The sequence below is a fragment of the Calypte anna genome, chromosome 1 (genome assembly GCF_003957555.1).
Source record: "Calypte anna isolate BGI_N300 chromosome 1, bCalAnn1_v1.p, whole genome shotgun sequence".
Taxonomy (NCBI): domain Eukaryota; kingdom Metazoa; phylum Chordata; class Aves; order Apodiformes; family Trochilidae; genus Calypte; species Calypte anna.
Genome location: NC_044244.1, coordinates 52,489,617 through 52,512,676, shown reverse-complemented (window position 1 = coordinate 52,512,676; position 23,060 = coordinate 52,489,617). Strand labels below are relative to the sequence as shown.

General features: G+C 52.4%; 1 protein-coding gene across 1 annotated transcript; it reads right to left on the bottom strand.

Annotated features, from left to right (window-relative positions):
- Positions 1 to 4,353: 4,353 nt before the first annotated feature.
- Positions 4,354 to 22,245, bottom strand: CARD10 (caspase recruitment domain family member 10). The gene is made up of 22 exons (XM_030446771.1): positions 22,187 to 22,245; positions 22,051 to 22,139; positions 19,388 to 19,606; positions 18,884 to 19,021; positions 18,246 to 18,571; positions 16,297 to 16,482; positions 15,811 to 15,966; positions 15,557 to 15,682; positions 15,189 to 15,383; positions 14,948 to 15,085; positions 14,083 to 14,198; positions 13,797 to 13,837; positions 13,019 to 13,136; positions 12,382 to 12,562; positions 11,467 to 11,590; positions 10,867 to 11,107; positions 10,526 to 10,595; positions 10,089 to 10,188; positions 9,285 to 9,443; positions 6,205 to 6,326; positions 5,446 to 5,561; positions 4,354 to 5,196 (listed from the first exon to the last, which is right to left on the bottom strand). The coding sequence occupies exons 1-22, from the start codon at positions 22,243 to 22,245 to the stop codon at positions 4,989 to 4,991; spliced, it is 3,228 nt and encodes a 1,075-aa protein (XP_030302631.1). The 3' UTR covers positions 4,354 to 4,988.
- Between the last annotated feature and the right edge of the window lie 815 nt (positions 22,246 to 23,060).

The window sequence follows — 23,060 nt, the reverse complement described above, 5'->3', positions numbered from 1 at the left end:
AGCTTATCAGAGAGGACAAACCTGTTGCTTGACTGTTGGTTTTATTTTTTTCCCTCTCCTCTGTGCCAGTTCAGCCCCATCTCTGCGGTGCTCTTGCAGGAGGGGGCAGGGGGAGGTGGCAGAGATGGGGTGCTCGGGTGAAGTTAAAGCACGGGGGGACCCATTTTGTGCTTGGGAAGAACGATGTTTCCCCAAGAATTCCCCCAGCCACAGACTTTTCCTATGGGCACTGCTCTGAATTGCTGCCCCTTAACCCCACTTGGCCTCCCCAATACAGGACTGTGTCTTATATTGCTCTCCCACTCCCTCATAAGCCCCAGTGCCTCAAATTAAGGTCTGACCTCCACTTCTGACACCCATCTCCCTGAACTCTGTCTCTAGAAGGTCTTTCCTCTGTCTCCAGACACCATCCCTCTCCCACTCCCCATCTCACTTCCCTGCTAGGGGGGGCCAAGGGACAATCTGCTGCCCAGGTGGCTGGGGAACCAGTGACAGTCACAGAACACACCAGCACCTCCCTCTCAATGTCCATGGCTCAACATCACCATTAGGTTTATGGTTTAGTGGTTGTGGTAGTTGGATTACAGTTGGACTCGGTGATCTTGAAGGTCTTTTCCAACATTAATGATTCTCTGATCCTACATCCCACCCAAGTCTTTATTCCCTGCAGCTCAGCCACTTGTCCCTTGTGGCTCTTGTGCTGTTAAATATGATACTTGCTTTTCCCCTTCTCCCGGCAAGGAAGGGGAGTGTCCTCTCCCTCTGTGGAGAACCCCAGAGACCCCAGCAGGCACAGAACAAACTGGCAGCTCCATCTCCTTCTCCAGCACCACCCCACCACCTTTGAGCATGACTCTGTACATCTCCCAGCTCCCAACAAGGCCAACGAGGCCAGGAGGGCAGTCTAGGGCCATGACACAAAATGTGCTGAGAGTAGCTAAGCAAGTCCTGCATGGAGAAGACTTTCCTTAAGGAGAGGGATATCAGAGACCTTTAAAAAGTGTCAGATCCCCCCCAAGACAAAGACCACAGCAGACAGGAAAATTTGGGATCATCACCAGCTTGCTGTCTGCAGTTGCTGGTTCGGGTGGATATGGGGTGGGTGACCATGAAGGTCATGCTACCCCTCTAGGCCACTTTACAGAGCATCTGTGGGGTACAGAGAGGCAACCAGCTGGGGAGGGGGCATGATGCTTGCACTCCCCACCACTGATTCCCTGTGCACTGAGCATGGGGACAGCAGGAGGGTAGTGCTCTACATAAGCTGCTGAAATCAGAGCGCCTCCTCAGGGAGCTGAGAGCTGTGGGCATTCAATCTCAGCATACCAAAAAAAAAAAAAAAAAAATAAAAAGTAATAAGATGGGGACCCAGGGGAAATGGCGGGAAGGGACATGACACCATGTGGCAAAGCCCATCCCGCCCCCTCAGTGCACATGTCAGATCATGGGACCTTAGAAAAGGGGGTCAGGGCAGGGATTAGGATTCCTCTGTTCCACATTCCTACCATGTGTCCACACACAGAGAGCTTCCAGGCACACAAGGAAGACTTCCCTGCAGGACTAACAATGTGTACTCAGTTTCCCCAGGCCTTGCCACACACAGTTTAACCCCAGCCATATCCATGGCTACAGTTTTTTTATTTTGTGATGCAGAAACCACTGAATTCACTTCTCTCTCCTCTAATGTATTTTGCTGAGTCTCCAGGACTCCTACCCTTCCCCTGAAGCAAGAACATCTCCAGAGCATCTCCTATATCCCTTTGGAGGGTCCCTACAGGTTTTATTTTTAGATCTCTTTGAGTAGCAAAGCTTTCTTACACTGATTTGGGGCAGGGGAGGGGGGAGTCATTCACCTTCAGGCCTTATATTACTGCAGGGATGGGAAGCTGGTATGACTGATCTGCAGCCTCTGTGCTAAATACTGGCTTGCTCCCATGGCTAGCCACTCCTCCTGAACCAGAAATTAATCTCTCCAAGTCCTTCAGCCCCAGGCAGCTGTAAAGCAGCTTCCATGGCTCCCAGGCATCCTGCAGGACCTCCCAGCCCTGGCCTAGGAAATCATTCGGGATGGGAAAGGGGGAGAGAGGCAGAGGATCTTTAGTGATGTCCCTAAAAGACACATAAATCCGATCCAAACCTACCTTGTACAGAGCATGGTGCTGGGAAGCATAAGAAGTCAGACCCCCCACATACAAAGCAGAACATGCCCGATGCTAGAGGTGAGCACAGCTTTGCTTCTTGCATTATGAGACAGCTCTTTCTTCTGGGGTGCCCGAGATGGGGGGGACCATTCAGTGCCCAATCCTGCCTTGGGATGGGGCTGGCTGATCAAGGAGAAAGAGACCCCAAACTTCTGCAAGCACAGCCAGGGCAGGGAGGCAGCCTGGAAAGGGCTGGTGACATGCCAGGGTGACACACACACACCGCCTTGCTGATTCTGTCCCTGGAGGGAGAAATTTTTGCTCCTGGTGACAGGGGTTAGCACGAGGCTGTTACTGCTGGTAATTAGTGCCCAGGGCTGCTAATTTCTTTGTGCCTGTTGCCTCACCCGTGACTCATTGTGGGCAGAGCAGGCAGCCACCCCCCCAGAGGTATAAAGAAGGTGCACAGGGCAGTGGGGGGATCATTTAGGTTTGCCTTGCAGCATTCTGTCCTGCTTCTCACCCGTGTCCAGAACAAGTTGAAGCTGGATGTTGAAAGCCTCAAGGGAGACTCGATGGATAAAGAGAGGGCCTAGAAGAAGCTTGGGAGCAGGTGAGGCAGGGCTGCCTGCTGCTTGGGGAGCTGGGCAGTGCCAACCTGCCTCCCAGCAACCTTCCTTCACCTTCCTTTCCCTCTAGCTGATGGCCCAGGGGCTGCTGGGGGACAACTGTTTATGTGGGGGGAGCTAGCAAGTGCCAAGAAGGGAGCACAGTGACTGCCAGAAAGGGGGGTCTTGCTCTTGACCACCCTCAGCCTAGGCCATAGTGCCAGAGATGGTTCCCAGCACCAGCAGAGACTGGAGGAGTTGTCAAGCCTTGAATGAGAGCGCCTCATGCAGTGCGTTTCCCCTGCTTACTCAAGCACTAATTTTTCTTTTCCCCTGTGAAAATACAAACTTCTTCAAATCCATGCCAGGGTGGATGGGAGCTTGCTTTGGGACTTGTCTTCTCATCATCTCAACAAGACTCCCACTTTGTTTGCCTGCAGGGCAAGCACCCTCCTAGGGGGCTGGCTGTGCCAGGATGCTCAGGCTGCATCCCCTGGTGTGGATGTCATTTGGGAGCTTTCATCTGGAGCCATGTGTTACACCAGCCCCCCCTTCCCTGGGAGGAGAGCTGCAACGCTCCAGGGCAGAGCTGGGACTTTGCTCTACATTCTAGTGACTGCAGGTTAAAATCTTTTCATTTTCTTTCCTTCCCCCTTCACTCTCGTCCTCATAAAAGACACAGGCAACTGGTTTAGAGCCTGAAATAACACCTCACAGGGGACCAGTGAAGATCAGCAAGTTAATCTTTGCTGAGAGCTTCAAAAGTGCATAGCATTAGCAGTGCCCAAATCACTGGGGCAAGTAAGATACAGAGAGGACCTGGCACTGGTGCTGGTTGCCCATCTTCTCCCATTGACCCCAGAATCAGTGGGCTCAGTCCTCTGCCTGACTTCGTGCCCCACAGAGCCTCTCAGAGCCACAGATTCCATTTTCCTTTTGCATGCCCCAAGAAAGACCACTTAGTACCACAACCAAGCCCTCTCCTGGCACCCCTTTCCCATAGCAGGGCTGATAATGACAGTAGGTTGGGAGTCAGGACTATGCTAGGGCGGGTAAGCATGGCTACCCAAGCCCTCCACCTTCCCTCTGTCAGGGTCTGAACATACAGTTGGCCCCATGTCAGGGTGAGAACAGTTCCCATTGAAGGGGCACTGCCCCAACTCTTCTGGCAGTGGGTCTGGGCTGTTTCACTGATGTTCCCCAGAAGGTAACAGAGGTACCCCAGAGGTAGCTGGCTTGTTGCTTCACAAAAAACAGGGCATGAAGGGATGTGAAGCTCTAGGGACCTCAGCCAGACACATCGAGTTTTCCCCCCACTTTTCTAGAGCAACCTGGCCAAAAACAGCACTGGGGAGAGTCAGGAGACTGGGAGAAGGACAGGGGAAAGAGACAGGGGAGAAGGACAAAGGGGACACACTCAGGTAGTCCTCTCCCCACACATCTTGCTGCCCAATAACAGCAAAAGCAGTGCTCCTTCCTTTCCCTGGAGGGCTGGGCAGCTGGGTCTCAGTTAAAGGAGGAGAAAAATACCCCGTCATGCATCACTCAAACCTTCCCAGTAACACACAAGCCCATAGCCTGCCACCCATTCCCATTATGAATGGTATTTAATTCTGCTTTACATGCAGTTTGCCAATAAAATGCTCCATTAATAATTTACAAGCAATAAAGAGTACAGCTCCTATAAAACGAGGGTTTTTTGCAAGCTTAGTGTCATTCCAGCCATGGCAGGGTGTTGGTACACGAGCTGTGCTCCCTGCTATGTGGGGCGAGAGGTGAGGTAGACAGGGGAAAAGGAGACCCAGAGCAAACAGTGCTGCAGGGCAGGGGAGACAGAGATGGTGGGAGAAGGGCTTCAAAGGTGTGTGAGAGATGCTCCTATACAAGCCTGACACCACACCATTCCCCTGTGTTCCCCATCTGGCAATCTGACAACACCAGAGACAAGGGCAGCCCAAGGTGATGGGGAAGAGCCCATGAGGGTGGCTTCCATCATAATAGTGGAAGACATCTCTCGAATCAAATACAGAGAGCTCAGATGAGGGAGGCAGCATGTGTTACTCCCCAGCTCTTGGTGGCCTCGAGGGGACCAGAAAGGCTACCCCTGGGGGACCTTTGCCACCAGCATCCTCCTGGGGAGAGAAGGACATGCTACCTGGAAGAGCTTGGGGAGGTTGGGACCTCTGAGAACATCTCTTGGGGATGGTAGCTGGCAGTGCCAATTCTGACACCCCCAAGCTCAGTCATAGCCTTCCTCAATCCACAGCGGGCGGTTTTGCTCCTGGAAGATGCATCCCCGGACCACCTTGGGCAGCTCTTCAGCATGGTTCCAGGCATGGGGCTCCACCCTGGCCCAGGAGCAGGGCAGTGTGTGGAGAGCCTGCTCTGCACCACGGCACACCTTCAGCACCTCCGAGTCCCGCTGGCCTGCCTTCCCCAGCAAACTCCTGGGGAAAACACCAGGATGAATATTACCTTCAGCACAGAGAGCTGGGGTGACAAAAACAGCCAGGAACTCCCTCACACATACACAGAGTCAATTTTCCTGCCCTTTTTCCCCTCATGGCAGCCAATCCCAAAACACACACACACAGCAAGTGCTCTCACCCGATCCTTGTCTCTCCCTCTGAACAGAGATAAGGGCTTCTCTCTCCTCCCACGAAACCTTTCATTCATGCCACTCTGTCTTCTCTTACCTGAGTCCTCTAACATTCTTCTCGGTGACCTCGACATGGATAACAATGGGGTATATTTCACTTCTAATTAGATCCCTCACACCCTGAACTCCCAGTTCTAGCAGGCAGTGTTTATTCTGGAAGGGAAATTGAACAGATTTACTGATTTAAATGGAGAAAAAATAACCCCAGCCCCTGACAGTTATATTAAATCAAACCCCATACTGTGAAATATCATTGCTTTTCCAATAGTAATTCCATTAAAAGTGCAATTTTCAGACAGTGCCAAGATGGAAGGGGAGAATTAACGAGCAGGGTCATCCACTCCATCACCACCAACCCAACCCACAAGGCCACCAGGCCCTTTGCTCAGCCACAGCCCATATTCACATCCCCTTTGTCATCATTGTCACCCACAGCCCCACATTTCTCTGTCTGCTCTAAGCTATTGCTGCTTTAGCAAAGATGAGGAATGGGAGAACAGGGAACTCACTTCTGCACATGGCATTTCCCACCATCTCCCCCATGAATCACCAGTTGCCATTCCTTTTACCTGGGCTCAGTAGAGACTGGGGGAAAAGTTCATATCTGCTGCTTCTCAACCCCACAGCACCTGAGCCTAAAACACTCTCCAAATTACACATCCACCAAGCAAACAGCTCCTTCTCTATCAGCACATCACCCTCCCTTTACCCTGCTCAGCTGTCCCCTCCTCTTCTCCAGTCTGAAGGGGGTTCCCCATCCTGGCCCTCTCTCCCACCACACCAAACAGATCAGCACCTTCTCCATCGCCTCCCGGATCATGCGGATTCGCCCACTCCCCCTCCGGTTCTGGGGGGCAGTTCTAGACGCAGGGTGCTCCTGAGTGTGGGTTGCACAGGGATCCCCTTCTGCCAGCTTCTCTGTGAGTCAAGAGGAGACATGAAAAGGGAGACATCAGCCCCTTCTCCCTCTTGCACGTACTCTCTGCCTCAGACCCCGCACGTTTGCTGCTGCTCTGATGCTTATCGAGTTCAGTGTTTATGGATTCTGGGGAGAGAGTCTAATTATACAACATTGCACATTGGCATGGATCTCCTGCAGCTTTTCTGCGTACAGAACAAGCATGATATCACAGCTGAAGACACCTTGCAGGGCAAGAGGAGCACTTGTGTTGCAGCACCTCTGCCACCTAAGCCAGCTAAGAGCCATCATTCCCCCCCGCCCCTTCCTCACTGCCACGCTGTCCCACCCCCTCCCTGACAGAGTATGGCAGAAAACTAATGATTTTATTCTGCCAAGCAGGTTTTGTGCTGGGTTTGTGAACTTCATGGGCTCGTAGATGGCTCCAGGGTGCAGCAGAGCTGCCTAAGCAAGAGAAGTGTGCACCTCAGTGTGGGAGGAAGATGTGGGGGCAAGCTGAACCTCCTTTGGTTGGTGGCAGCCTGAGCCACCTCCCCCTGCTCGGAGGTAGAAGGAGAGCAAGCAGCAGCCAAGCCAAAACCAAGAAGGAGAGCAGCAGAGAACAGAATCATAGAATGATTGCTGTTGGAAGGACCTCTAAAGGTCATCTAGTCCAGCTAGAGAGGTGATGCTGAGACAGAGACCTGGAGGCAGAGCTGGGAGGACAGTGAGGTCTGGTAAGGTCTAAACAAAGAGGTACCTCTGGTAACTCCCAAAAGAAGATGATGTGATGCAATGCACACTCAAAGAGACCTCATTTGGTAGCCACAGGCTCAGCAGCCTGATGTGGCTGAAGCAGGCACTGGGCTTTAACAGCTTAACTCAACCAGGCTTTTAGGAGCTCCTCACCCTTAAATGTGAATTAAAGTAATGTCTTTAGGAGAAGTCATGTTTGGAATTAGATCCAGGGTGTGTTACAACCCTCCCAAGCCCCCAGCTAGCTGGGCATCTTCTGCTACCTCTTACTAGTGGCACAAATACTTCCACTGTGGAGCTGTATCCTGCAAAGCCATCCCTGTCCTTGTAGGCAGCAGGCTCCTGTGGAAGCTGGGCTGGCTTATACTCACTCTGCACTGGATGGGCTGTTCTCCAAGGGAAAAAAACAGAAAACAGAAATGGATCAGGGCTCCTGGAGCACCTTCCTTCCCTTGCAAGAAAGCAGAACTGGCAGGGGAGAATGGAATTTCTGCCCTTGGTGTAAACTCCCCCAGCACAATAAGGGCTTCGATGTAAGTCCCCATGCAATGTGAGGAGGACCCTGCAGAGGGCTCAGTAGGGCAGGAAATAAGGCCAAGTCACCCAGATAAGAATCCCAGCAGCCAACATTTGCAGAGCCATCCTGCAGCAAAGCAGACATTTTTCACTACCTGCCTGCATCATCACCCCCTCAAAAAAACCCATACAGACTCATTTTTCAGTCCTGCAGTTGGCAAAGTGAGACCTCTAAGCACAGAGAGTTAGAGAAGGGAGAAGGAAGGAGGAAAAGAGATGTCCTCTGTCAAAACTCCCTATGGGAGAAAAGCCCTTTCCCCAGCAGCCTCTGCAGCAGTGTGTCAGCCTTATGATGCTGACAGAAGGGAAAGGACAACAGCACTGGGGCTGGACTGTTCAGCCTAAAGAAGAGGAGGCTCAGAGGAGACCTCATCGCTCTCTACAACTCCCTGAAAGGAGGGGGTAGCCAGGTGGGGGTTGGTCTCTTTTGCCAGACGACTTTCAACAAGACAAGAGGGCATGGTCTTAAGTTGTGCCAGGGGAAGTTTAGGTTGGATATTAGAAAGAATTTCTTTATGGAGAGAGTGATCAAGCATTGGAATGGGCTGCCCAGGGAAGAAGTGGATTCTCCGTGTCTGGAGATATTTAAAAAGAGACTGGATGTGGCACTCAGTGCCATAGTCTAGCAACCGCAACGGTGGTTCAAGGGTTGAACTCGATGATCTCTGAGGTCCCTTCCAACCCAGCCAATTCTATGATTCTATGATTCTATGGATCCTATTATCCCTGAGGAGGAGAAGCTGGTATGAGCTCAACCTGTGTGCTTGCAGCCCAGAAAGCCAACCATATTCCCAGGCTGAATCAAAAGAAGCATGGCCAGCAGGTCAAGGCAGGTGATAGTCCCCCTCTGCTCCACTCTAGTGAGACCTCACCTGAAGTACTTTGTCCAGTTCTGGGCCCCCACCATAAGAAGGACACAGAGCCACAGATACTGGGGATGAATTCTTTACTCCGAAGGTGGTGAGATGCTGCCCAAGGAAGTTGTGGCTGCCCCCTCCCTGGAAGTGTTCAAGGCCCGGTTGGATGGGGCTTTGGTCAATCTGGTCTAATGAGAAGAATCCCTGCCCATGCAAGGGTGCTGGAACTAGGTGATCTGTAAGGTGTCTTCCAACCCAAACCATCCTATGATTCTGTGAACCTGCAGATCCCACCTCGGCTAGGGGCTTCATCTTTGGCAAGGGCCACCCAGAACAGCAAGGCAATGTCACCACTTGATGGAAGAGTATCCCAGTGTCCCAGAAAACCAGAATGGAGGACTCATTTCTCTGTCTGCCAAATGGATAGGACACATTTAAAAATAGGAGGGAATGTCTTGCAGACAGCCCAAAAAGGTGACCTGTCAACAGGGACTGCCTGGGAAGACAGAGATCCCCACACTGCAGAGGCATCTCATGTCCTCTCTGAGTGTCCAATGAGACCAAATCTCATCATTCCAGGACTAAGAGCAACTCTTCGCTGACCAAGGCTTCTGCAGAAGAGACCTCCTTGAGCAACATTCTGGCTTCCCACCATACGGCTCAGAAGCAGCAAGAGGAAAGCAAAAGAGGAAAGCAGCTTTGGGAAGGAGAAGACTTGTGTACTTTACCTCACTAAGCCACAGGCTCCTAAAACAGCTGTGGACATGTCACCCTCTCATTGCTGCCTACCTGCTGGGCACACATGGAAGTCCAAGCGAGAGGTGGGCAAGTCCAGCAGGTTCCTGATGAGCCGTGGTGCAATGCAGTTAGGGGACAGCACCACAGGGCGAGGTGTCTTGACCACCACGGGGCGCACCAGGCTGTATGGCTTCAGGCTCACCTCTGGGTCTGGATGGCAGGAATGAAGAAGAGAACACAGGAGACAAGGCTACCACTAACCCAAAGACCATACTGTTCTTCCTGTACTATCCCCTCTATCCTGACTCATCAAGGCACCTACGAAACACCCTGTGTCCAGGGAGAGATCCTATGCTGGTTACAACACTCATCTACAGGCAGGTACTTTGGCTGTAGCTCCCCTTGCCCATTTTCTGAGACTCCCTTGAGTTACACACCAGCATATACTCCAAAAAAAGTTAGATGACCCCAAGAACCACAAAAGCAATGGAAAACCCCATAAAGCCTAGGAAAAGGAGCATGGACTTCTCAAAATCCAATTAGAATCATAGAATCTTTTTTTTTTTTTTTTTTTTTTTGGAAAAGATCTTTAAGATCATCAAGCCCAACCATTAACTCAGCACTGCCTAGTTCACCACTTAACCATGTCCCTGAGCACCACATGGTGCTCATGGCTTTTAAATACCTTCAGGGATGGTGACTCCACCACTGCCCTAGGCAGCCTGTTAGCAGGCTTGTAAGAGGGATCCTGGGCAAAGAGACTGAGACATCCCAGATGCCAGTGTCCCTTCAGTGTTCAGATGAGACAACTTGTTCTCCAAGAGTGATGGGGCAGATGAAGGGGTAACAGCTCACCTGAGCAGGGGTCTAACCACAGCTGCTGAGGGGGCTGTTCTGAGCTCCTCTGTGGTTTGGATTTCACCAGGCGCAGCTGGTCCAAGGCACGTTTCTTCAGCTGAGGAGAAAGTGAGGGCCATAAGGCTCCGAGTATAGAGCATTTCACACACACATACAAGGAGCTGGCTGCTGGCAAGGGCAATGGAGCTCACATACAAAAAGCATGGGACTGGGTCTGTGGCCCATCAGGTTAAGTCTGGGAAGAGAAGAGAGGGTAGGAAGGCAGCCACTAAGCTGTAATACTGCCTGGGCTGTAAGCCCCTACCCTGCTTGCTGACCCAGCTGACACCTCTATATGAGCTGGTTCACCAACAGAGTGGAGCAGATTGCAAGCCTATGTGGTGGAGTGGCCATAAGCACACACATGACTCTCACAGGTGGCTTCTTTGACTTACGTTGTTTCTGTGCCCCCTCTGCTGCCCAGGCATCTGACCCTTCTCCTGGATCTTCAAAAGCTGGTAAGCCCTGAAAAGACAGAGAGGTTGCAACTAAGCAATTCTAGAGGCCCTCTCTGTCAAACCCTATGGAGAGCTGCATGTCATCAGCATGTCAAAGACCTCACTCAACCTCCCAGTCTCTCAAGGGCACCCAAACACCACTCCACTGTTCCTCCATACAAGGCTTGGGCAGACCAAACTATCAAGAGGTGAGTCCACACCCCTCAGGACTCACCCACCACAGAGAGATGGGGCAGGCACCCCAAGTACCCTCTTACCTTCCTCCTCCCCCTTGTTACCTGCTGTAGTTGGGCACTGTCCCCTTGTCCAGGTCCCTCATGGTTAAGGGATCGACGCGGGAACAGTACCACTCCTTCCTCCCTTTGTGCATGGTGTCTGTGACATGGAGGATCTCCCGACACTTGACACACAGCGCATACGGGTCTGACGGCTCCAGCAGGGACAGGTTGGTGCGTACGTAGAACGAGTCTCCAGAAAACTTCTTCCCTTCTTGCAGGGCTTCCCGCAGAGGCTGGTATCCTGAAGCAGCAGGAGACATAGGTGACCAGTGGGGACATGGGAGACAACATGTATCGCCAACAAAATTAACAAGTCCCCAGCACAGTTGTGATGTTACAGATCGGGGTGGGGGGTGCACAGGAGGCAAACAGACAGAAGGTCTGTACCTCCATCCTGTAACTCAGAGGATTCACATGTCACACCAGACACAGAAAGCTACCGGAGCTACAGCCAACCCCTGGGTCACACATGGTGGCCTAGGACCAAAGGGGAGAGGAGAAAGAGTAACTGAGATTTACTTCCAGAGATTTACTTCAGGGTCTGAAAAGAGAGGCAGAGAGCTCACTGGACCAAAGGAGACCCAGCTGCCAGGGCCTTACCTTCCAGGTCAGGCTGAAAGACAAGACTGGAGGGCTCATCCCAATGCAGCAAGCTCAGGTAGGCAACCTCTTGTGTGCAGTTCTCCAGAGAAAGCACCTCTTCCTTCAGCGACGGCACCCTCAGCTAGCAAGGACACAATGCCATTAGACCTAGATGCTGGAACAGCAGGCTCTCCCCAGCTCCTTCACCCACCTAGGCCTAGTAAAAGCTCTACCAGAGGACAAGACATCCTCAGTCTGCTTTTGGTTCCCTCCTCTGCCTCTGAAATACCCACTTCCAGCCTCTCTGAGCTGCTGCGAAAGCAAATGTGCGTGCATCAACGTGTGTGTGAGTGGAGATGGGAGAGCTGTTTTATTTTCAGTTACAGGTGGGATATTAATTCAGGTAGTGTAGCTGTATTTCAAGCGGTGTCATTGCTGCCCAAACAAATTTCTTTCCTTCCCTTCAGGAGCTTTCTTCAGAGCAATTATTCTCGATAGCTCAAGAGAGTCACAAAGGTCTGAGAGATCTCGCTCCAGAATTGATCACTTCACAACGGGCATGTGCAGGATGCAAACTGCTCTAAAATACTACGAGGTGACAGACAACCCCAGGCACATACAGCCACCATGCCATTTTAATCTGCATGACTCCCTTTTCTTTCTCCCCTTTCATAGCTGAAGGATGAGTTTCAGAAAGTCTCAGTATTTTTACATGCACAAGTACACTCGAGTGCCATGAGAGCTGGATGGGTATTTGTGTTCCATAAAGCTCTAGGCAGGGAGCAGTCCAGAGAAACAAGAGAGATGGAGGTGAACTTCAAATTGGGTAGAGGTCAGCTTGTATCGCTTCACATTCCTGGGGATCACTTCACACTCCTTACATCATCCCAGCTGTCTTACAAACCCACAAAGCCAACCCATTCCCAGACTCACCTCAATGAGCCTGCACCCTTCCCTGAGTCCTGCATCCTCAACCCGTGAGCCTGGCTTGACCCACTGGACGTAAATCCCTGTCCTGTTCCCTCCAAGGATAGAGATGTCTTCCCTGAGCTTCTTCTCCTGGGTTGAGGGTTTGCTAGGGTGACCCATATTCATGAGCTGCACCACCAGTGACCTGGCAAGGAGAAATTACAAGTCAAGCACCTGAAACTTGCTGCCTTTTCTAAGAACCAGCCCACCCCATGCCTTGCGTCCAGCTACAGGGCATTCACTGTGCTGAGCACTGCAGTGCAGAGCTCATGATTCACAGCCATCACCAGGGCACACATGACCCATTTCATCCCACCAGCCCCAACATCAAAGCCAAGCTGGGCTCCTCAGTCCTCTCCCTACCCAGGCAGGTGTGTGTCCAGCCCAGGGCAACATCCCCACAAAATATGGGACAGCACAAAAAAATGGGGTCCTGATAAGAAGCAAGGACCATAGGATCTTCACTACTCTTCTCTCCCACTAGCAAGAAAGAGTCCACCGAGGGGGAGGCAGAAAGGAAGGGTCTCCCAATTGGGATCCCCCAGCACCAAGAAACATCCCCCCAAGAAGCTCAGAGATCTGAGCTTAAAGAACAAGTCACCTCCTAGTGACCTCCTCACGGCTGGGAAGCTTGGACAAGCAGATCTCGGACTTCACCCTGGTGTAGGTGCTGCTGGAAGAAGAGAGGGCCCCAAGCGAGGCACTAGCAAAACCACTGCCTAGGAGAGAGAGCAAGAGGGAGAGAGAGTGGACATCATCTCTCCGAGTGTCACAGGGAACTCATGTTCTCAGGGTGGCAAACATCTGTCCCTCCCTTCTGGGCATTTTCTAATATCTGACTGGGAAACTGAGGCTTTGAATGGTCACCCTTCTGGAAAGGGCTCTCCATATCTCCTGAGAACAAGCAAATCTCTTCTCCCTTCATCAGTATTTCAGTCAGAAGGCAGCAGCAGCCAGGGGCACCTAGTTGTGCCTGGAGATCAGCCACCAGCATCCACAACAGGACCTGCCAGCACCAGGAGATTTACAACCCATCACCCAGAACCAATAAAACACCAGAGTGAAGGCATTTGCTTCTTCTGTTACCTAGTCCTCCAACTCAACATCAAGTTCTCCATTAACTCTCCTCTCTGTGAATTAAACAAAGCTGATGTGAATAGCTACCCACTCTACAGAAACCCAGCTTTTCCAGCTGCTGTGCCTAGCATAGCAGTGCCACAGGGATGTGTGGGTCCATAGCACCCTGCTGAAGGTTCAGAGCCCCCACAGTGAACTGCACAAACCAAAGGTGTGAGGGAGGGTCAGTTGCCCAACTCCTCACCCCACAGCCTCCATTTGTTTTTACCTAAACCCTTTGATGAAAGCCCCCACCCTGGTACCTGTTGCATCTTCAATACTGCTAAAGGAGCCGCAGGACAAGCTACAAAGGAGTCACAAAGGCAAGGTGTGAGGAAGCAGCTTTTTCAAACCCTGTTTGCATCCCGTTCTCTACCCCACTCCTACAGCCTTCGCCCACCCTCCACCCCACACAGCATGCAGCTTGCAGACAGCCTTCCTACTCCCAGTCCCCATTCCAGGCTCTCCTCTCCCTTGCCACCCTACTTTCCCTGACCCCAACAACCCCACACAGAAGAGACACAGACTCAAGCAGCCCCCAGTAATCACCTTTTGTAGGGCATACACCTCTCTTCCCGCTGCCGACGGAGGATGGAACCGATGCAAGGGGGGAAAGGGAAGGTGGAAAGGCGGTTGATATCCTTCTCACTGTCGGGAGTCACCTCCTTGGGCAGAGTGAAAGAGATGCCTGCTAACAACAACACCCACCACCACCTCTCCCTTCCCTTTAGGCTAGGTCGCAAACAGACCACAGGTTACCCCATTCCTCTTCAAGGAGCATCCAAACATCATCCCTCCAAACATCCAGGGGCATCTTGTTTTCCCAAGGCAGAGCATGGATGATGATGTGTGACACTGCATCCCCATCTTTCTGCAACTTACAAGCGGTGGGAGCAGTAGCAGATGAAGGGAATACCCAGCCTCATCATCGCATCTCACTTTAACCACAGCACACACAGAAGTGTGAATTACATGCAGGATTACCCACTTCAGGGTGCTCCAGGATAAGGTCACAAAGAGTCAAAGGGAAATTGGTAAGAACTTGGCTCCATAGAACACAATATGACACCGCGAGAGGCTTCAAAAGAACTAGGATTTCTCCCCCAGCACATGTAGATTAAATAGCTTTTTGGGGATAGCTCACATGGAGATACTGATCTCCACAGGTATCCTATGGGATAAAATGTTTTGCCTCTCTCTTTCCAGCTCAGCTCAGTGCTACACACTTTGGGTCAGCTTAACCAGTTTGTCAGAGAAGACAGTTTCACACCTGAGATCTGGCCCAACCTTACACATCACCCCATGCCCAGTTTTCTGCCATGTCACAGGCCCATGATGAGCCCACTCCGATGTCTGTGCTCTTCTTGTGCAGTGTGGTTCCCCACTGCCCTCAGCTTGAGGGTCAATCACTCACCATGCTCTGAACAGCTGAATCCCCTGGGAATGGGATAGAAGAATCCCCCAGCGCATCCACAAGTCCAGCTGTGGGGTCATCTATGAGGCTCCAGGTACTGCTGAGGTTGGAGTAAAGGGAGTAGGAAGAGCTGCACATCTGGGAGAGAAGGGACTCCATCATTCTGCTGCATCTCTCCAAAATCAGTCATTCCTGACCCTTCTACCTTCTCCTGTTCTCCCTTTTTTCCAGCCACCCTCACCTTGCTCAGGCCGCGACTGCCTTGGCACCGCTGCAGCTGTGCCTCCAGAGTGCTGTTCAGCCCTTCTGCCTGGCTCAGCTTGCTCAAGAGGTCGTCCCTCTCCTCCTCCAGGGCCCGCACACGTTTGCGGTACTGGTCCTTCTCAATCAGGCTCTGGGAGTATTGGAGCTGAACCCCATCACGACTCTGGATTGCCTGCAAGGAGCCAGGCTGAGAGTGAGGAAAGGCAGAGAACTGCACTACTAATCCCTGCCTCCCACCCTGGCAGAGATAGAGAAGGCACACTGGAGAAGAAGGGGGCATCCAGAGCAGAGACAAAAAGCCTGTTCCTGCTGGAAAGTGGAGGAGTAAAGTGGAGTGAAATGTACCTGGTCTCGCTCTTTCTCAATCTCCTCCAGCTGCAGCAGCACTGTGTTCATACGATGCTTGTAGAGATCACAGTCCTTCTGCAGTGTCCGGTATTTCAGCTGCAGATCTTCCACCTCCTGGAGGTACTGGCAAGAGCAAAGAGAGAGCATCAGCCTCCCTGGAAGCAACTGCTGTGGTTTCCCAGCCCTCTCCCTCCCTTCTCTTCCAGACCCTGCTCAATATGCAGAGATGGGGGTGGCGATGGATCCTCTACCTTATCCCTCAGCTCTTCAGCCCACTGCAGCTCGTTCTGCAGGGAGTTGAGTTTCTGGCAGAGATCTTGCCGGTCATCTTGGGCTTCCTTCCAGTCATGCTCCAGGATATCCAACAGGATCTTCTCAGATCCTGGCACTGGGCCCTCTCCAGGTGTCTAGGAAGCGAGAAGGTACTGTCACTGCACCACGGGCACCGAGGAATCACCAAACCAGGGCAGTGACAGGCAAACTGGCATGACTGCCATCATCACTCCTGCATTCATCTACTCGGTGCTCCAAGGAACAAAGTCACATTTATGAGAACAACCAAGAGTCAAAGAGATAGAAAGAAGGGCCCATCACCATCCAGACCCAGAAGAAATGGCAGCCACTACAGCCAAGCAATATCCTCAGAGCAAGCAACAGTGATTTCCCCATATCTCACCAGAACTGGGGGTGCACCAGGGCAGGAGGTAACTTAGAGCCTGCTTCACGCTATCAAGTACCTGCAATATGCCCTGCAGCTCCTGCAGCGATGCTGTGAGCCGCTGGTTCTCAGCCCACAGGTCAGACATGGCTGTGTCAGGCTGGCCCCGCTCCTCTGCCTCTCGCTGGGCTGGTGCAGATGTCTGTTTCCGCAGCAGGCTGCACTCCTCCTCCAGGCTGGTCACTTTGCACTTCAGCTGGTCCACCTCCAACCCAGGGAAGAAAGAAGAGTCTGACACACGTGGCCCTGCACCTCTGCCTTAGCAGGAGAGTGAAGCAGAGAGGATGCTGGACAGAAAAAGGGGTCTCGAGGTGAGGAAAACAAGGGATGGGCACCCACAGAAAGGACTATCCCCTTGCTGGGCCAAGGTTGTCACAGTTACACACAAAAGCTTTTCCCTGCAGGGGGAAGGAGGAAGATGCACTTGCATCAGTGCATTCAGGATCCTCTTTTGCTGTAACAACTTGTCTTACTACCTTGGGGCATCCTCAGTGCAGCTGGCCTTGACCACAGGTGGATCAGGGATCTCTGGTGCACTGCCAGGGCCAGCAGCTGAGAGTCTTCCAAAGGCTTCAGGGCTTCCAGAATAGCTGAGGAATGCATTTGCAGCAGAAAAACGCACTGAAGGTTTATTCAGTGTGGGGAGGACACCTCTGACCCAAGAACCATTTGAGGCTCAAACTGCTGGAGGCTGCAGGGTACCACAGATGCATCATCACACCCTGGCCTAACAATTCCCTCCAAGACCAGGGAGATCAGTTACTTTTAGGAGTAAGGAAGGTCCTCAAAGACCTGTAATGACTTATGAGGTTGATCAGAGAACCAGGGTTCTCAGACCAGGGGGTCTGAGAGCAAATGAGGGAAGGGAAACCTATCAAAGCCCCTAAGCAACACTGCCAAAATTGCCAAGGAGGGAGTTGGGAACTGCATTACTACTTCAAATCTGCCCAGAAGACTTAGAATGACTTTCCAGGACTTGTTGCTTCTGGACCTTGGAGCTAGGAGTGGAAAGCAGGCTGGGACCTTGTATCCCACACTGCTTCAGGTGGGTATCTCCATTCCAGTCAGTCCACAAGTTATTCACCTCATTGCTCCAGAGACAGTCCAGGGGAGCTGGCACTGGCAGGAATACTGGATAAAAGCTAAGGGAAGATGCCAGGGCTGGCAAAGCAGGATGAGGAACGAAAGGTAAGTGTGGGGCTGTGAGTGAGGTCCAGGCCCAGACTGGTAGGGGGAATGCCAGGAGGCAGCAGAACCAGGTTATTAATAGCTTCAAGGTAAGTCTGGTCCTTGTCCAGGCAGGAAATGGGCGGGTGTTTGCTGGAGGTGAGAGCTTGGCAGCTGGAGTGCAGCGTCATGAATTCCTTCAGGTACACTGCATGAGTCTCCCCAACATCATGAGAGGCGAGGAGAGAGTGGGGAGCAGCAGGGGCTGAGGAGGGGACAGAATCTGGGCCAAAACACTCTCCTGTGAGCAGTCTCCTGGGCAGCTCTGGGCAGCAGGACAGCCACCATCCTCACTAGAAAGAGGAAAATGCAAGCCCCTTCCCAAGGAAGAGTAAATACAAACACTCAGCTGGGCAGAATCAGCTGCCTGCTGCTTGCTCGTGCTGCCTGAACATGGTGCAGGTGCCCATCAGCAGAGCAGGCAGCACATCTCATGGTACCTATAGCCAGGCTATAGGAGATGCTGGGAGAGACATTGCTCTCACAGGTCCTCTGAGGAGTTATTTCTGTCTCCTCTAGGTGATACATCTAGCTGCAGCAGGAGCTGGTGATGTACCTCCAGCTGCCTCAGGGCAGGGGGAGCCTCTCACATTGTCCCCATGACTTGGCTGCTCTTCCCCACATGCTCCCCAACACACATCACACCAGCCATCAGCTCCCTCACACTCACACACGGACACCTCCACACATCCCTCTCAGCCACCAGACCCCCACCACCTCCCGTGCTCCCCGGGTCCATACCACCAGCTGGAGGTCCCGGCTCCGCAGCACAGCCATGTTCTTCTCCTCGCAGAGCTGTGCATAGCGCATGGCCATCATGTAGTTCTCATCCTTCAGCCTGAGCAGCTCCAGGCTGTTGGAGTCCCACTCCTCTCTCAGCCGCTGGCAACGCTCCTGCACCTTCAGGAGCTCCTGCAGCTGCTTCTCCAGCCTGGCCTGCTCTTGCTCCAAAGCCTGGTTTTTCACTTGGAGCTGGTGCTCCTTCAGCAGGTGCTCTTTCCGCTGGGCCCTCACCTTCTTCACCTCCATCATCAAGAACTGAGTTAGTCCCTCAGGGCCTTCCTCATCTGGGGAGGAGACAAGGGAGAATCAGTTCCTCAGTGCCAAGAGAGGAGCAACATCAAAAAATAAAACAACCCACAGATTGGCCCAGCACTGTTTTCCACCAAGGAGTGCCAAGCTCTCCTCGTGGGATTCCAGCCCTTCTTTTCCTAGGCTTATAGCACCACAGTCCATCACACGTGTACATTTGGCTCCCTCCCTGCCAGATCAAAGAGGTGTCAGGGTTCCTTGCACACCAGTAGCATTAAACAGAGGTTTATGCATGGTCCTTCCAATGCAAGCACCAGCTGAAAGGGGGATGAAGCACCTGCCCCTACCCAGAATCATAGAGCAGCGCTGGACTGGCTCCTTTCCTGTCAGCCGTGTGTAGTGCTCTGGGTAGTAAAATTCTAAAGACTCCAGGAAGGCTTCATAGCCTCGCTTCCCACGGCGCCGGAGGATGTCCATCAGGTAACCTAGAAGAAGGGATAAAGAGCAAGGATGAATACCCTGCCAACTGGAAAGAAAAAAAGCATAGACCAGCTTTGTGATACGAAATACCATCTCCACCAGTTCTACTTCCATCCACAAGGCTGGGAATGGCTAGAGGAGGGAATGGGTTGGGAGTGTTTCCCTTGACTGTGTGCACCCAGGGGGAATCCCACAGAGGATGAGCAGGAGGGCTGACTGCAGAGGGTCTCAAAGAACAACAAGAGCTGGGGTAGCACTGCAGTAGGAGTGACAAGGAGGCCACAACACCATGTGCTGGTTAGCATCCTCTGCATGTCAAAACCAGCTGGGCAAAACTTGGCAGCTCAGTGAAAATCTGTGCTTTCTCCCACCTGTCTGGTTGCTTTTGCAAGGGAAGCGGCATGAATTCAGCACTTCCTCCTCATCCTGCTCATCTATCACACGGCACTGGCGAAGGTATGGGGTGAGTTTTGCAGGGTTCAGGGAGCGGGTCAGCTGGTGCCGTGCACTCTCAATCTTCTCCCAGATGGTGTCTTCTTCCTCCTCCTGGTCCAAGAGGGTGCAGGTTTGGAGAGGGGCATTCTCCAGGGCTGGGTGTATAAAAGGAAAGAAAAGGTCTGAGAAATGTCTCAATGGCCAGAGCCACTGGCACAGGTTGCCCAGAGGAGCTGTGGATGCCCCCATCCTGGCAGTGTTCAAGGCCACATTGGACTGGGCTTGAAGCAACCTGGTCTAGTTGGAAGTCTCCCTGTCCATTGCAGGGGGGTTGGGACTGGGTGATCTTTAAGGTCCTTTTGAACCCAAACCACTCTTTAATTCCATGAATGATGGAGTAGCACAATGTAAGAGGCACAAGTAGGCACAGGAATACATGAGTCAAGGTATGACCCTGCAGATGATTTGTTAGCCTTGCAAGTGGGACTCAGATACATCAGAAACCATTTTACATAAAAATTGGTCGAGAAGGATCTTGAGTGTCCACCTAAGACCTCAAATATGCAAGAGGCAGAAAGCAAGTGATGAAATAGGGAGTTAGGAGCATAAGTAGGAAGACTACAGAAGATGACATCTTCAAACCTGAAGCATTCTTATATCCCCCTGACCATCACACATTTTTCCTTTCTCCCATTCCTGAGAACAGAACACTGTCAGGACCAAGAGTTTTCAAATCCTGGAACATTCTCTCTTGTAGTGAAGTTAGAGAGGCTGTCCCTGGGGATTCACTTTCCCTGTGCATGTTCCAAGTATTGGTGACGAAACCAAAGTTCTTGAGGACATCATTCCATGAAGCAGCTTAGATACAAGTACTGCAGCCCAAGGGGAATCACAGAAGCTTAACTTCCACATACCTTCCACACATTGGTGTGGAACCCTGGAAATAGACAGCAACAAAGGAATTCCTCTGTCAATCAAATAAAGCAAAAGGGACTTCCTGAAGTCAGTGGACAAAAAACACTTAGAGCCTTCTACAGGGTGTGATGGAGCAGGTCGTGAAATGATTTCTCTTCCATTTGGTATGAACTGAACCACCATATCTATTTTCACTTGAGAAATAAGGCCTGCTTCACAGGCCAGCACAAATCCTTTCAGCTGGCAAGGCAAAACACAGCAAATCTCTTCTGAGACTTAGAGGCCACCTCTCCTCCCCAGGGTGCACTGTTACCTGTTGCTCTGGTGCTGGCATCAAGTCCAGCTTTTTTCTACCCCAGCCAAACAAACATTCCCAGAGGCAATGCAGAGGTTCATGTTGCATGAATGCAGAGGGAAGGAATCTCCTCCTCTTCTTTCGTTTTTTTTTCCTTTTTTTTTTTTTCCTTTTGTGGTGAGAATGATATCATGCTATTTCAGACAGCCAACTAACACAGCAAGGATCATGGCCAAGAGGGCTGTGCAGAAGTTAATCCTCTAAATAAAAATACGGAAGGTTCAGGGTCTGCTGGATGAAGGATAACAGGAAGAGAGAATTATAACCAAAAAAGACCCTCGAGTGTCTGATTCCCAGCATCGAAGAGCTTAGAAGCCTAAATACAGATAGAGATCTGGATCATGGGTTGAATAAAGAAAACAAACTGTGTTTTTTACAGAAACTGATCACTCTCATTTGGGACAGGCTCGCTTGCCACAGGGACACAAGTATGCATAAAGAGGACATAACAGCAGGCCACAGAAGTTGTGCTGGTTTGAGCTCTAGTCCTCAGCAGCAGATTTATGCCTTTAAATCAAAGTGTTTCTCAAAAAAAAAAAAAAAAAAAAAAGCCGTCTGTAGGCAAGCCCAGCAGCAAGAGCACGAAGGGATTTGGGGAGACGCTACCCCTCCTCCTACCCGGGGTACCTCTACCACCACCCGGGGCGCCCCTTCGCTCCCTCCAGACCGGGGGCCCGGGGGCTCGGGGGGGTGGTGCAGTGCTTCCTCTTTCAGCCAGCTCTAAGGCGCTTTTGGAGGAACGAGCCGGCTTCCAGCCCGGAGCAGCTGGCTGAGAAAGAGAACCAGAGGCGCAAACACACACGCACCAGCCCCCCCGCCCCCTCCTCCATCCCTCCCCGTCCACTGCCTGAGCGAAACCCACGCCCCCGGCCGCCCCGAGGCGATGCCGGCTGACACGGCAGCAGCCCCCGTGAGAGAGGGGTCAGAGAGGGGCTGAGCCGCGCCCGGGGTTTCCGCACAATGCCCCGGGGAGAAGCGCCCTGTGTCCCGCTCCCCGCCGGGACTCTCCCCTTACCCTCCATCCCCGCTCCGCGTCGTTCCGCGCCGCCGCCGCCCGTCTCACCGCCCCGGCAGGTGTGTCTGCAGGGCTTTCCCCACCCTGCTCCACCTTCCCTCCCACCTTCCTTCCTCCCTTCCCTCCCTCCTTCCTTCAGCAGGCTGGGAGGGAGCCAGCAAACCCTCGGGCAATGGACAGCCTGGCGTTGCCCGCCCCCCCGGCAGTCGCGGTGGCTCTCACCAGAGGGGCGGGGGCGACCTCCCCTCCTCCACCTCCGCATTCCCCTTCCCCAGGCCTCTCCCACTGTCTGAGACCCTCCAGCTGCTCCTCACCTGGGCGAGCCGTGGAAAGGTTTTTCTCGGTGTCCGTCCCGTCTTGCTCCCCCACCCACTCTCGTCCCACAGCCCCGGGCTGGAGCTGCCTTCCGGAAGGATGTGGCTAGCCAGTGACTTCTCTTCCGAAACGCACCCGGCTTCACCTCCAGACAGACCAGTGGGGAAGGGGATGTCTGGCGTGGCCTCCCACATGCGACCCTGGCCGAGCAGGGGTGTGAGGAGTCTCTCCAGGCAGGGCGCATCCTCCCCAGTTCTGCTTGCAAACAAGTGATGCACAAGGAGGAGTTTTTTAGGTTGAAGGGATCCAGAAATTATATATAGCCTGGTCACCCCATTAGAAGGGCTGGTTCTGGGGAGTCGATCAAAGGGAGAAAATAGGAGTGGTGGAAAGAAACCCCATACAGGCCAAGGAGGGTCCCTACAACTTTAATTTTGCCCCTCTGTCTTCAGTAGTATCATCTGGGGGTGGAGCTGGGCGTGGAGGCACCCTCGGGGCAAGTGTGGGTGAGCCCTATCATGCAGGAGCTTGCACTAGCCTGCCTTGACCAAGCACCAAGCCCCTGGGCCAGGGGCAGATGCCGGGAAGTATTCCTCCTCCTTCCCCATCCCGAGTGGCCAAAGCAGTTCCAGGTGTGGACCTGTGTGTCCATACAGAATCCCAAAGAGCCCACACAGGGCAACCTCTACCCTTGGCAAGCACTCAGTTGCTCAGATCTGTGCATACCACTGGGACTAAGAGGGGTCTGGAAGAGATGGAACTGGACACCAAGGTTAAGGTGTTTTTCATTTTGTCTAGCAGCCCCATTTCACACTTATTTGTGGCTCTCAGCTGTGTCAAGCCTCGGATCTCGGTGACCAGAATGACAGCACAGGCTCTGTGCAAGAGTTTCCCAATGCAATAGGAGAAATGGGAGTTCAGCTGATTCCCTCCACCCTTGGAGTTAGCCCACAGGGTAGCCCAGATTAGTGTTCTAGACACAATATGAAGGAGCCTTACATTATTCCTG

Bases quoted from the DNA above. Each gene is read 5' to 3' on its own strand.
- CARD10 (XM_030446771.1), bottom strand. From the start codon at position 22,245: ATGTGGGAGGCCACGCCAGACATCCCCTTCCCCACTGGTCTGTCTGGA. The intron at 13,137-13,796 runs GTACCAGGGTGG...TCTCTCTCCTAG, and splicing joins CAGTATTGAAGATGCAACAG to GCAGTGGTTTTGCTAGTGCC. The intron at 11,591-12,381 runs GTGAGTCTGGGA...TGTCCTTGCTAG, and splicing joins AAGGGTGCAGGCTCATTGAG to CTGAGGGTGCCGTCGCTGAA.